Source organism: Pseudophryne corroboree, chromosome 6, assembly GCF_028390025.1.
Source record: "Pseudophryne corroboree isolate aPseCor3 chromosome 6, aPseCor3.hap2, whole genome shotgun sequence".
Classification (NCBI taxonomy): domain Eukaryota; kingdom Metazoa; phylum Chordata; class Amphibia; order Anura; family Myobatrachidae; genus Pseudophryne; species Pseudophryne corroboree.
The window spans coordinates 811,906,908-811,919,857 of NC_086449.1; the positions used below are offsets into that span (position 1 = coordinate 811,906,908).

Genomic DNA, 12,950 nt, shown 5'->3' on the forward strand with positions numbered 1-12,950 from the left:
TTGGAGGCCCTTGCACAAACTGGCTTTATTCTACCTAAGTTGCCCTCCCTCCAGTGTGTACTCCGAAAGAGTGTTTAGTGCCGCCGCTCACCTTGTCAGCAATCGGCGTACGAGGCTACTTCCAGAAAATGTGGAGAAGATGATGTTCATTAAAATGAATTATAATCAATTACTCCTTGGAGACATTCACCAGCAGCAATTGCCTCCAGAAAGTACACAGGGATCTGAGATGGTGTATTCCAGTGGGGACGAATTAATAATCTGTGAGGAGGGGGATGTACACAGTGAAAGGGGTGATGAATCGGAGGATGATGATGAGGTCGACATCTTGCCTCTGTAGAGCCAGTTTGTGCAAGGGGAGATTGATTGCTTCTTTTTTGGTGGGGGTCCAAAACCAACCCGTCATTTCAGTCACAGTCGTGTGGCAGACCCTGTCACTGAAATGATGGGTTGGTTAAAGTGTGCATGTCCTGTTTATACAACATAAGGGTGGGTGGGAGGGCCCAAGGACAATTCCATCTTGCACCTCTTTTTTTCTTCTTTGCGTCATGTGCTGTTTGGGGAGTGTTTTTTTGAAGGGCCAGCCTGCGTGACACTGCAGTGCCACTCCTAGATGGGCCAGGTGTTTGTGTCGGCCACTAGGGTCGCTTATCTTAGTCACACAGCTATCTCATTGCGCCTCTTTTTTTCTTTGCGTCATGTGCTATTTGGGGAGTGCTGGGGGGCATGTCATCATGTGTAGCTGGCACTGCTGGGGGGCATGTCATGTGTAGCTGGCACTGCTGGGGGCATGTCATGTGTAGCTGGCACTGCTGGGGGGCATGTCATGTGTAGCTGGCACTGCTGGGGGGCATGTCATGTGTAGCTGGCTCTGCTGGGGGGCATGTCATGTGTAGCTGGCACTGCTGGGGGGCATGTTATGTGTAGCTGGCTCTGCTGGGGAGCATGTCATGTGTAGCTGGCACTGCTGCGAGGCATGTCATGTGTAGCTGTCATTGCTGGGGGGCATGTCATGTGTAGCTGGCACTGCTGGGGGGCATGTCATGTGTAGCTGGCACTGCTGGGGGGCATGTCATGTGTAGCTGGCTCTGCTGGGGGCATGTCATGTGTAGCTGGCACTGCTGGGGGGCATGTTATGTGTAGCTGGCTCTGCTGGGGAGTATGTCATGTGTAGCTGGCACTGCTGCGAGGCATGTCATGTGTAGCTGTCATTGCTGGGGGGCATGTCATGTGTAGCTGGCACTGCTGGGGGGCATGTCATGTGTAGCTGGCTCTGCTGGGGGGCATGTCATGTGTAACTGGCACTATACTGGAGACATTGTGTGTACCTGACACTATACTGGAGACATTGTGTGTACCTGACACTATACTGGAGACATTGTGTGTACCTGACACTATACTGGAGACATTGTGTGTACCTGACACTATACTGGAGACATTGTGTGTACCTGACACTATACTGGAGACATTGTGTGTAAGGAACACTACTGTGGCTGTTATGTGTAAGGCTGCTAACTGTGTGCATAGAGGGTGTGTGAAAATATATTTATTTATAGTTTGATTATATGAACTTATGAAGCCACGCCCACTTTTCCATGAGGCCACACCCACTTTTCCAGGAGCGAGCGCGCATGAGTGTGTGTGTGTGTGTGGGGGGGGGGGGGGCTCTTAAATCTTCTCGCTCAGGGTGCTAGTAGGCCTGGAGCCGGCCCTGCACTTACTGTCATATAATTAGTATTACCAGGCTTCCTATGATGGAGCAAATAGCTCCATGTGTAAGGTGTGTGACTGCAGAGTAATTAGTACCGGGTGTGACATCCTGAGACGTGTATAATACAGGGGATGTAATGGAAGGAGCACATATCTCCTATATGTACAGGCTTAGCTGTGGAAACCAATCACACAAGCCTGCCTGGCTGATTCCCCCCACTCCCCATTACATCAGTAGAACAGAAATATTTCGAAGAGACGTTGATTACAAAGTTATGATCGATGTCTCCCAAAGTCTCTGACTGTGACGTTATAACGTTGTTTATTACATGTATAATGTCATTAGTATGATTTAAGGCTCTTATGGTGACAGCGTACATGGCTGTAAGTGATGGCGGCAGTATAAAGGGCGCGATGTAAAGAGAGAGCGCTGTATAATTTATACTATACTTGTATAATGGTGAGCACATAAACAGTCATTATACATTGTGATTCCTGCATAAGATAATACAGATAAGCAATGAGGCATCATGCAGTTAGGAGCTATCCAGCCAATCATGTGTTATGTAAGAAACATCGGCTTTTGTCACAGTTCCCAGTAGGCGGAGCTTTACACAGTCCCCGCCCCATTCTCCCCCTACACACATAACACCCAGTGCGAGCGAGTGTAGCTCTGACTACAGTAATAGGGGGCACCAATGGTCTCAGTGTTACTGAATCGCAGCGCCCTAGAGTATCAGCATTTTATTCACAGGACTCCGAGGCCAAATGTTTTATATTAAGGAATTCAGCAAATATTACATAGATAAAATAGTGCTGGGCTGTCCTCCCTATGGTCAGCTGTGTGGTGATGGGCCGGGGATGTAGTCACAGTGATGTCACTCATAATGTCACCATCACACTATACTGACATCAGCACACTGACAGATATTCCAGCCAATCACAGGTGTCAGAGGCAGAGATGTGTATTTATATAGTTATAATGACAGCAACACACCAATAAGGGAACAGCTCCAGACACACTGGTCATGTGGTCATATACTGGGAGGAGCTCAGCTGTAGCTCCACCTACTGCTACATTCTATTGGCTGAGTGCTCCACCAATCATATTCCTCTCCATGTGATGTCACCAGTCTCTGGGAGGATTTCCTATGGTAATGTCTTCCAGCTCCTGACTCCCCCACATATAGTTATAGAACCTCTTGGTTCAAATAAACTGTTTCCTACCCATAATGCAGCATGGAGGGGCTCAGTGAGGGCGGCAGTGTAGGTGTGTAAGTGTCTGATGGGGTCACACAGAGAATAAAAGGACAGCTGTCCTGCCTCATAATCCAGATATACCCTCACTCTGTCACAGGGGATACTGTCAGGTAACTGGATCTCTCTACTGTCATGTGTCACTGAGTACTGATTATTATCTCTACACAGACACCAGGACTTGTTATTATATCCAATGAGTGACTGACGTCCTCTCCTGTCTATACTGGGATAACACATCCCCACCCTCCACCACTCTGACTTACTGACATCCACCTCCCAGTAATGTCGCCCTGAGGAGAATCTCCTGGTGCTTATTACCTGATCACACTGAAATCTCTCTGGTGTTACTGGGTGATTCTGACTTGGTGACCAGGATGCAGTTTTCCTGTCACCTGATATCTGTATATTATTACCAGCTGTGGTTACATCCAGTAATATGTCTGTAGCCTCCTGCACATAGATCCCTGTATTTATACCTGTTATTATATCAGATAATGTGTGTAATGTCTCTGAGATGAGACCCACATCCAGATCTCCTGCACCACGGACCTGGGTATCATGTCTCTCTGTGTCCTCAGTATCACACAAGTCCCCTGTGTCTGGTTCCTGTAAGACAGTCACTGGATCAGACATGTTACACAGCTCCTCAATGTGACGCATCTTCCCGGACAGCTCGTCCTTCTTTATTTCCAGCTGCTGGATCAGGTCAGAGACTGAGAGTGAAACGCGCTGTTCCTGCCTGGAGATCTCACTGAGGACTCTCTTCTCCAGGTCTGCCAGCTGTCTCCTGATGTCTCTAAACAGGGCAGTGACTGTCTCTGTTACACCCACTGCTTTTCCCTGTTCTTCTCTCCTGCGCTCCTGCAGACTCTGGACTCTTTTCTCAGTCTCCTCTCTCTTTATGGTTAGTTTCTGCAGAACATTTCTCAGCTTCTCTTTCTTCTTCTCAGAGGCCTCATCCAGCATCTCCACATGGTGTCCCCGATGTTCCCCAGCTGAACAGTACACACAGATACAGGCAGCGTCCTCAGTGCAGTAATACTCCAGGATCTTCTTATGGACGGAGCATTTCCTGTTCCCCAGGGCAGTGGTGGGATCACATAAGACGTGCTCTGATGACTTGCTGTGTACTCTCAGGTGATTATCACACAGAGAAGCCTCACACAGCAGACAGGATTTAGCAGCAGGTACAGGAGAGTCCACACAGTAAGTGCAGAAGATCCCAGTCTCCTCCTGATCTGGCCGAGTAGACAGGAACCTCCCCACTATGTTACACAGCGTTATGTTCCTCTGCAGTGCAGGACGCTCCTGACACTCTGCTCTGCATTCAGGACAAGTATACGCTCCAGCCTCCTCCTGTGTATCCAACACACGATCAATACAGACCCGGCAGAAGTTGTGGCCACATCTCAGGGTTACAGGATCTGTGTAAATGCTCAGGCAGATGGAACAGTCCAGCTCCTGTCTCAGATCAGCAGACGCCATCACTGGAAGCAGGAAAGAGAAATGAAAGTGAGAATTTCTGACACTCAGATACCAGTGAGGTCACATTCTGCACACAGGGCGAGGCTGAGCTTCACTCAGATTATAGCTACAGGCTCAGTTACACTAAAGGGCCGTACACACGGGGGAGATGTGTGCTCAGCGTTCTAGAACAGACTGCTCTGCACACATCTCTCCCCCCCGATCAGCACGACGTGATGTGAGCTGAGCGAGGGCGCACATTTCACCCAGCGGTCAAATGAGCAGTGTGCTAGATTAAGTCTGCATCAAGGGCGTAGCTACCATAGGTGCAGGCAGTGCAGCTGCTATGGGGCCCAGAGCTGAGAGGGGCCCCACCTTCCCTATCAAAGTTACATGAGGTATATACATTTCTCTGACGTCCTAGTGGATGCTGGGAACTCCGTAAGGACCATGGGGTATAGCGGCTCCGCAGGAGACTGGGCACAAAAGTAAAAGCTTTAGGACTACCTGGTGTGCACTGGCTCCTCCCCCTATGACCCTCCTCCAAGCCTCAGTTAGATTTTTGTGCCCGGCCGAGAAGGGTGGACACTAGGGGCTCTCCTGAGCTTCTTAGTGAAAAGTTTAGTTTTAGGTTTTTTATTTTCAGTGAGACCTGCTGGCAACAGGCTCACTGCATCGAGGGACTAAGGGGAGAAGAAGTGAACTCACCTGCGTGCAGAGTGGATTGGGCTTCTTAGGCTACTGGACACCATTAGCTCCAGAGGGACCGAACACAGGCCCAGCCTCGGAGCTCGGTCCCGGAGCCGCGCCGCCGGCCCCCTTACAGAGCCAGAAGCAAGAAAAGGTCCGGAAAAATCGGCGGCAGAAGACATCAGTCTTCAACAAGGTAGCGCAGGGCTATATGGGTGTATTTTAACCCCTGCCAGAACTCACCTAAAAAGCGGGAGAAAAGGCCGCCGAGAAGGGGGCGGAGCCTATCTCCTCAGCACACGGGCGCCATTTTCCATCACAGCTCCGCTGGAAGGACGTCCTGCACTACAGAAAAGGGTAAAAAAGAGAGGGGGGGCACTAATTTGGCGCAGTTTTATACTAACAGCAGCTATAAAGGGAAAAGCACATTTTATAGTGGTATTCCTGTATATATATAGCGCTCTGGTGTGTGCTGGCATACTCTCCCTCTGTCTCCCCAAAGGGCTAGTGGGGTCCTGTCCTCTATCAGAGCATTCCCTGTGTGTGTGCGGTGTGTCGGTACGATTGTGTCGACATGTTTGAGGAGGAAAATGAGATGGAGGCGGAGCAATTGCCTATTATACAGTTGTCACCCCCTAGGGAGTCGACACCTGAGTGGATGAGCTTGTGGAAGGAATTGCATGACAGTGTCAGCTCCTTACGACAGACAGTTGACGACATGAGACAGCCGGCTACTCAGCTTGTGCCTGTCCAGGGGTCTCAAACGCCATCAGGGGCTTTAAAACGCCCGTTACCTCAAATGGCAGACACAGACACGGATTCTGACTCCAGTGTCGATGATGAGGAGACAAACGTGACTTCCACTAGGGCCACACGTTACATGATTGAAGCAATAAAAAATGTATTGCATATATCTGATAATACCACTAAAAAGGGTATTATGTTTGGTGAGAAAAAACTGCCTGTAGTTTTTCCTGTATCCGAGGAATTAAATGAAGTGTGTGATGAGGCGTGGGTTTCCCCCGATAAAAAAACAAAAAACTGATAATTCCTAAAAGGTTATTGGCATCGTACCCTTTCCCGCCAGAGGATAGGGCACGTTGGGAAACACCCCCTAGGGTGGATAAAGCGCTCACACGCTTGTCTAAACAGGTAGCACTACCCTCTCCTGATACGGCCGCCCTAAAGGAACCTGCCGATAGAAAGCAGGAGAATATCCTAAAATGTATATACTCTCACACGGGGGTTATACTGCGACCAGCAATCGCCTCAGCCTGGATGTGCAGTGCGGGCCTGGCGTGGTCGGATTCTCTGACTGAAAATATTGATACCCTAGATAGGGACAGTATATTACTGACTTTAGAGCATTTGAAGGATGCATTTCTATATATGCGTGATGCACAGAGGGATATTTGCCGACTGGCATCAAGAGTTAGCGCGCTGTCCATTTCTGCAAGAAGAGGTTTATGGACGCGGCAGTGGTCAGGTGATGCGGATTCTAAAAGGCACATGGAAGTATTGCCTTATAAGGGGGAGGAGTTAATTGGGGTAGGTCTATCAGACCTGGTAGCCACGGCAACTGCTAGAAAATCCACATTTTTACCCCAGGTAGCTTCTCAACCTAAGAAGACGCCATATTATCAGGCGCAGTCCTTTCGGCCCCATAAGGGCAAGCGGGTAAAAGGCGCCTCATTTCTGCCCCGTGGCAGAGGGAGAGGAAAAAGGCTGCAACAAACAGCCAGTTCCCAGGAACAAAAGCCCTCTCCCGCCTCCGCAAAGTCCTCAGCATGACGCTGGGGCTTTACAAGCGGACTCAGGCACGGTGGGGGCCCATCTCATGAAGTTCAGTGCGCAGTGGGCTCACTCGCAAGTGGACCCCTGGATCCTTCAGGTGGTATCTCAGGGGTACAAATTGGAATTCGAGACGTCTCCCCCTCGCCGTTTTCTAAAGTCTGCTTTACCGACGTCTCCCTCAGACAGGGAGGCAGTATTGGAAGCCATTCACAAGCTGTATTCCCAGCAGGTGATAATCAAGGTACCCCTCCTACAACAGGGAAAGGGGTACTATTCCACACTATTTGTGGTTCCGAAGCCGGACGGCTCGGTGAGACCAATTTTAAACCTAAAATCCTTGAACACTTACATACAAAGGTTCAAATTCAAGATGGAGTCACTCAGAGCAGTGATTGCAAACCTGGAAGAAGGGGACTATATGGTGTCTCTGGACATCAAGGATGCTTACCTACATGTCCCAATTTACCCTTCTCACCAAGGGTACCTCAGGTTTGTGGTACAGAACTGTCACTATCAGTTTCAGACTCTGCCATTTGGATTGTCCACGGCACCCCGGGTCTTTACCAAGGTAATGGCCGAAATGATGATACTCCTTCGAAGGAAGGGAGTTTTAGTTATCCCTTACTTGGACGATCTCCTGATAAGGGCAAGATCCCGGGAACAGTTGGAAGACGGAGTAGCACTATCTCAGATAGTGCTGCGCCAGCACGGTTGGATTCTCAATATTCCAAAATCGCAGCTGATCCCGACAACACGACTTCTATTCCTAGGGATGATCCTGGACACAGTCCAGAAAAAGGTGTTTCTCCCGGAGGAGAAAGCCAGGGAGTTATCCGAACTAGTCAGAAATCTCCTAAAGCCAGGCCAAGTCTCAGTGCATCAATGCACAAGGGTCCTGGGAAAGATGGTGGCTTCTTACGAAGCAATCCCATTCGGCAGATTCCACGCAAGAACCTTCCAGTGGGATCTGCTAGACAAATGGTCCGGGTCGCATCTTCAGATGCATCAACGGATAATCTTGTCACCAAGGACAAGGGTGTCTCTCCTGTGGTGGTTGCAGAGTGCTCATCTTCTAGAGGGCCGCAGATTCGGCATTCAGGACTGGGTCTTGGTGACCACGGATGCCAGCCTGAGAGGCTGGGGGGCAGTCACACAGGGAAGAAATTTCCAGGGTTTGTGGTCAAGCCTGGAGACATCACTTCACATAAATATCCTGGAGCTAAGGGCCATCTACAATGCTCTAAGCCTAGCAAGACCTCTGCTTCAAGGTCAGCCGGTGCTAATCCAGTCGGACAACATCACGGCAGTCGCCCACGTAAATAGACAGGGCGGCACAAGAAGCAGGAGGGCAATGACAGAAGTTGCAAGGATTCTTCGCTGGGCGGAAAATCATGTGATAGCACTTGATAAAGCTAAATATTTATCTTATTTAAAACCCTTTAAGAGGTCTAAGAACACTGTACGCTATTGACGTATGGAGTACCGTAAGGGTACGCACGTTGCGTAACAATCGCTTAGCCGTAGTCGAGACGCTCAAGCGTTACGTTCGCTCACGGCCAAGAGATCACAGGCAGGCACGCTATTGGCTGCCGACTAACGTAATGGTTCGCTATTAGCGTAGCGGACGCTTGGGACCACGAGGAGATCACCAGCGGCGCAGACGCTCACACTGTTAAACCTTTGTATCTAAACCATACACAATGTAATATGCAGTAAACCTTTGTGTAGTGATAGGGTGTAAATGCAACACAGTGTAACCTTATTAACTTAAAAGCTGTTTGGGCGTCACCGACGCTCTGAGAATACTTAGCGATATAAGAAATACACAGATACCGGTCTTAGGGTCTAACGCCTTATATGAATGTTATACTTGCAAAAAGAATAATACAATACAAGTCATACACTACAATATAACATAGACTAACTAACCAGATAACTACACAGGAAATACAATACAATTACGTTTAAGGGAAAATGAGAGAAAAAGGAGAAGAGAGAGAGAGAGAGAGAGAGATATGGCTCACAATAACAACAAAGACAATATGATTGCGGAGAAAACTTACGCACAAAGGGAATGATCGCATGCACCTCTGAATATCCAGCTCCCGATTATCAGTGATGAGAACCGTTGAAGAGAGTGAGCTGGATATCATCGGCTTGTCTATTTATGCCCCACACACAATACAATTCAATGGTCCCTACAATCTCATTGTTCATTGGACACAGGAATTCGTCTTCGCATTATAACAAAAGGTCATAGGTTGATTCATACAGGTGGGCTGTGGCTACTTCCAACTGCTCAGGTGGGTGGGAAACTAGGTTGCAAGTAAGTGCAAATAATAGTAAATGGACATAACTTCTTATGTCCATAACTATTCGCACGAGCGATTAATCCGCTTCAAACCAACACCGGAATATTGCTAATTAAATACTCTTCCGATGGATACTAAACACCACTGTATGACCCCTGTCGGACCCTTCGTATCAAACAAAGAGGGATCTCTTTGTCCAGGAACATGCTACCTTAACTAAACTTTCAGATTCTATCAAAGGGACCATGATCTACAAAATACATTATATAGTGAAAATATGTAATGATTGAGTCGCACGCTACGAACACATAAACTCTACCGTAAATACGCATACCGTGCACCTGCGGGTGCACGTAACAGCGGGTATGCGCACGCACGGGAGAGCGCACGCATGCGCAGCGCGGACATGTATGAGGTGCAAATATGGCAGTGTGCATAGTGATATTTTTCTGACTTTGACAGTCCACCCTTTGGCAGTCAACAATAACTGCCACTTCCTAAAACATTTCAAAAAGAGAAAAATATATGTCAGGTGTTAATACATTTCCATGGTTGGGTAAGGGAGGAGAGAAGAAGGTGTGAAAAGGGTATGACCTAGTGAGATAGCAGAAGCATGTGTGTATGAATCCATGTTTGGGGGAGTCATGTATTATCGTGCCGTACGTGTTGTAAATCAAGCTTCGAGGTATTGCGAAGTATACATTTGAATTCCTTCTTATCCCGTATCAAGGGTCTGTGGATGGGCTGTCAAACTCTACCGAGCTCTTTTCGGCTGTGGTTGTAACAAAATGGGGGAGCACATTTTAGTTGATGATACATGAATGGGGGAATATGTGATTGCTGATATCTGTGCCTGTATTCCCTATCGACTATGTGTGTCATTACCTGAGGGTTGTAGAAATGAAGATAAAGAACACTTATGGTAAATGCAGTGGTATTCTATGTCAGGTTAATGAACGTTTGTCGGTTGAAGTCTTGTTCGGTGTCTGTTGAATGCAGTCTTCTTTGTGCTTTTGCCCAAAAGGTGTGGGCAAAAAGCTTTGTCAATGTCCATAGACTTACAAAAGTGTTGGGCTAGCGTAATTTTAAAATTTCTAGGGAAACTGGGGGTCTATGGCATAGTTCATCAAATATCTGTGTATAAGGTTGTCAAAACTTCTTCTTTAATCCATCAGTTGTCTGTATACAGGCTCATCAAATTCCTCGTCCAAGTGGGTCTTTTTACCTTGGAGAAAACGGAAAAACAGGTGAAAGAAACGGACCGTATAATCGCATTTTCATCACATCATTGTTTCTACCGTTGGGTCATAAATCAAATCCATTGGAATTACAGTTTCCTCACTCCTCAGACTCATTACCCTGGTACTATGTTTGCACTTCATTAAAGCCTGACCGCATCTAAATATCAAGCCAATTGATATGACAACACCTAAGATACATAGAAGAAACTTCCCAACATCCATTATGACTCCTTGAGCCCATTCTCCTAAACCAGAGAACCAATTTCGCGGGTTCAACCATGACACTCAACCAGTCAGCTCATTACCTACAGCAGCAAGAGTGAGATTGTGTCTCCTGCGAAATTCCCACTTTAGTTGGAGAATATCGTCCATCTTTTGGTCTATGACCTCGACCGGGTCCTCGGTGCTATTCGTACTATATGTGCAACATTTCACGCCGTACTGCGTTGCCAGTGTGACACAATATCCGCCTGTCACTGCTGTGAGGTAATTGAGAACCATTCTATGCTGTACCAGTTCTGTTTTATAAGCTTGAAGTTCTCTTCCAGTATACCTAAACGTGTCATCATACATTTCAGTGATATTATCTAACAAATTTGCAAGCGCAGATATGTATCTATAGTTCATCACTCCTCGAGCGGTGCGAGTGAAATCTAACGCAAGCAGGACCTGAATCCCGGTGGATTCATGGATCAGATCAGAGGCCGGATGCTCTGTCCTTTCTCTCAGTTGCCTTTTAACTACGTGCTCGTAATGAGTATGAGTATTAGGAGCTTGGGCACCACGGTGTATATCTTTCATTCTGGCATGTGATACAGTCATTACCTCAGGCAGTACTTTTCCAATATAACACAATCCTTCAGAGTTTGGGACAAGCCACTTATACGCCTTCCTCCCGCATATGAAATATGCATCATCGGGGAGAACATAGGGGACGGAGTAGGACATAACCATGTTACACATCTTCCATGTGAAATCTCCTAGCCCTAATTCTCCCATCTGCCTAGTACACGTATCAGTTTGTACGATATGTGCACAGTATCCTGGTGATACCTCTCCAACTCTCGTAATCCTACTTCCTAGGGTATACCTATATCGGAAAGATTTTCCTCTACTGGCTATGTGGCGTATAAGCTCTGTATCTGTAGGCATTCTATCTGCCCTATATGAAAAGGTCATGGTTTGGTTACTCCATGACACTTCCCAATTTCCCGGCTTTCGGGGATTGGTAATGTTAAAACATATTAGGGATCTATCCACATGATATTGGTGGAGCTTCAAACTAGGAGGACTGGAGATATTGAACCTCCTGTCCACCGGTCTCCCACCCTTTAGCTCAAGTACCTCCCCTACCGTTAAAGGAAATGGTACTAGCCCTGATTTGCTATGACCTTGAGGTACTTGAGAGCATACCCAACAATCTGTTTGATTTAACACACTACCCACTAAGGAGTGATAGTCACTCAATGGATGCCGGTCCATGTGGATATTAAAACTGGATTGGCATTTCTTGATGCACCCATCCTCAACTTCATTGTTACAGAGCCTACAGATACAGTTTTCTTCAGCTAACAATCCTTCACAATTCCTTCTATTGTCAATGCTATCGGATCGTTTTCTGATACTCGCCTTTACTTGTTGGTTAAGTTGTTCTTGGAAAACTACGCCTCCATCTTTATCATCAGAACCCATTCCAGAACCTCTCTCGACCTCCATGGTACTCTCGCCGGAACAGACTGCTCTGGTCAACATCATGGTCAACAGGAAAATCCGGATCACAGTCTCTTGGGGCAAGTCCATCTTATAGGAGGAAACGGAGAAGAATGAGAAGGGGAAAAAAATAATTTGAAGGAGAGGGGATGGGAAGTGGAGAAAACAATAAAAGGGAACAGGGAATCGACAACTGCTTTTGATCTTGTGATTTTCAATGCTCAGGTGCCGCCTCAGTCCTCCTGGAACAGACACTCCAGTGATACAACTTCCTCTACCGTCTGTTCCTTATCACGGGACCTCTCTGGATCAGCAACCTTCTTACAGTGGGATGAATGAACCCAAGTCTCTCTCTCGGCAACCTTCAATGTTGTAGTGCTAGTCAATAAGACTTGGTATGGTCCTTCCCATCTGTCAATAAGGCAACCTGAGCGTAGAAAATTCCGTATCATTACATAATCCCCAGGTTCAATGTCATGACAATTACTATCTGGTAAATCAGGAATCACCAACTTCAAATTATCATTTTGATTCCTTAACTGTTTACTCATGTTAATCAAGTATTTTACAGTCACTTCATTGTTACACTTCAAATCATCCTGAGGGTTAATCATAACATGCGGTTGTCGACCAAACAAGATTTCAAAGGGGGACAGATTAAGAGGGGACCTGGGAGTGGTTCTGATGCTGTACAGTACAATGGGTAAAGCTTCTGGCCATGTCAATCCTGTCTCTGCCATAACTTTGCTCAGTTTATTTTTAATAGTGC

At 47.1% G+C, this 12,950-nt stretch overlaps 1 protein-coding gene across 1 annotated transcript; it reads right to left on the minus strand.

The window, feature by feature from the left end:
• Window positions 1–2,145: 2,145 nt before the first annotated feature.
• Window positions 2,146–4,458, minus strand: LOC134933674 (E3 ubiquitin/ISG15 ligase TRIM25-like). Its single transcript, XM_063929049.1, has one exon. It carries the CDS (start codon window positions 4,453–4,455, stop codon window positions 2,860–2,862), a length of 1,596 nt encoding a protein of 531 aa, XP_063785119.1. The 5' UTR covers window positions 4,456–4,458; the 3' UTR covers window positions 2,146–2,859.
• Between the last annotated feature and the right edge of the window lie 8,492 nt (window positions 4,459–12,950).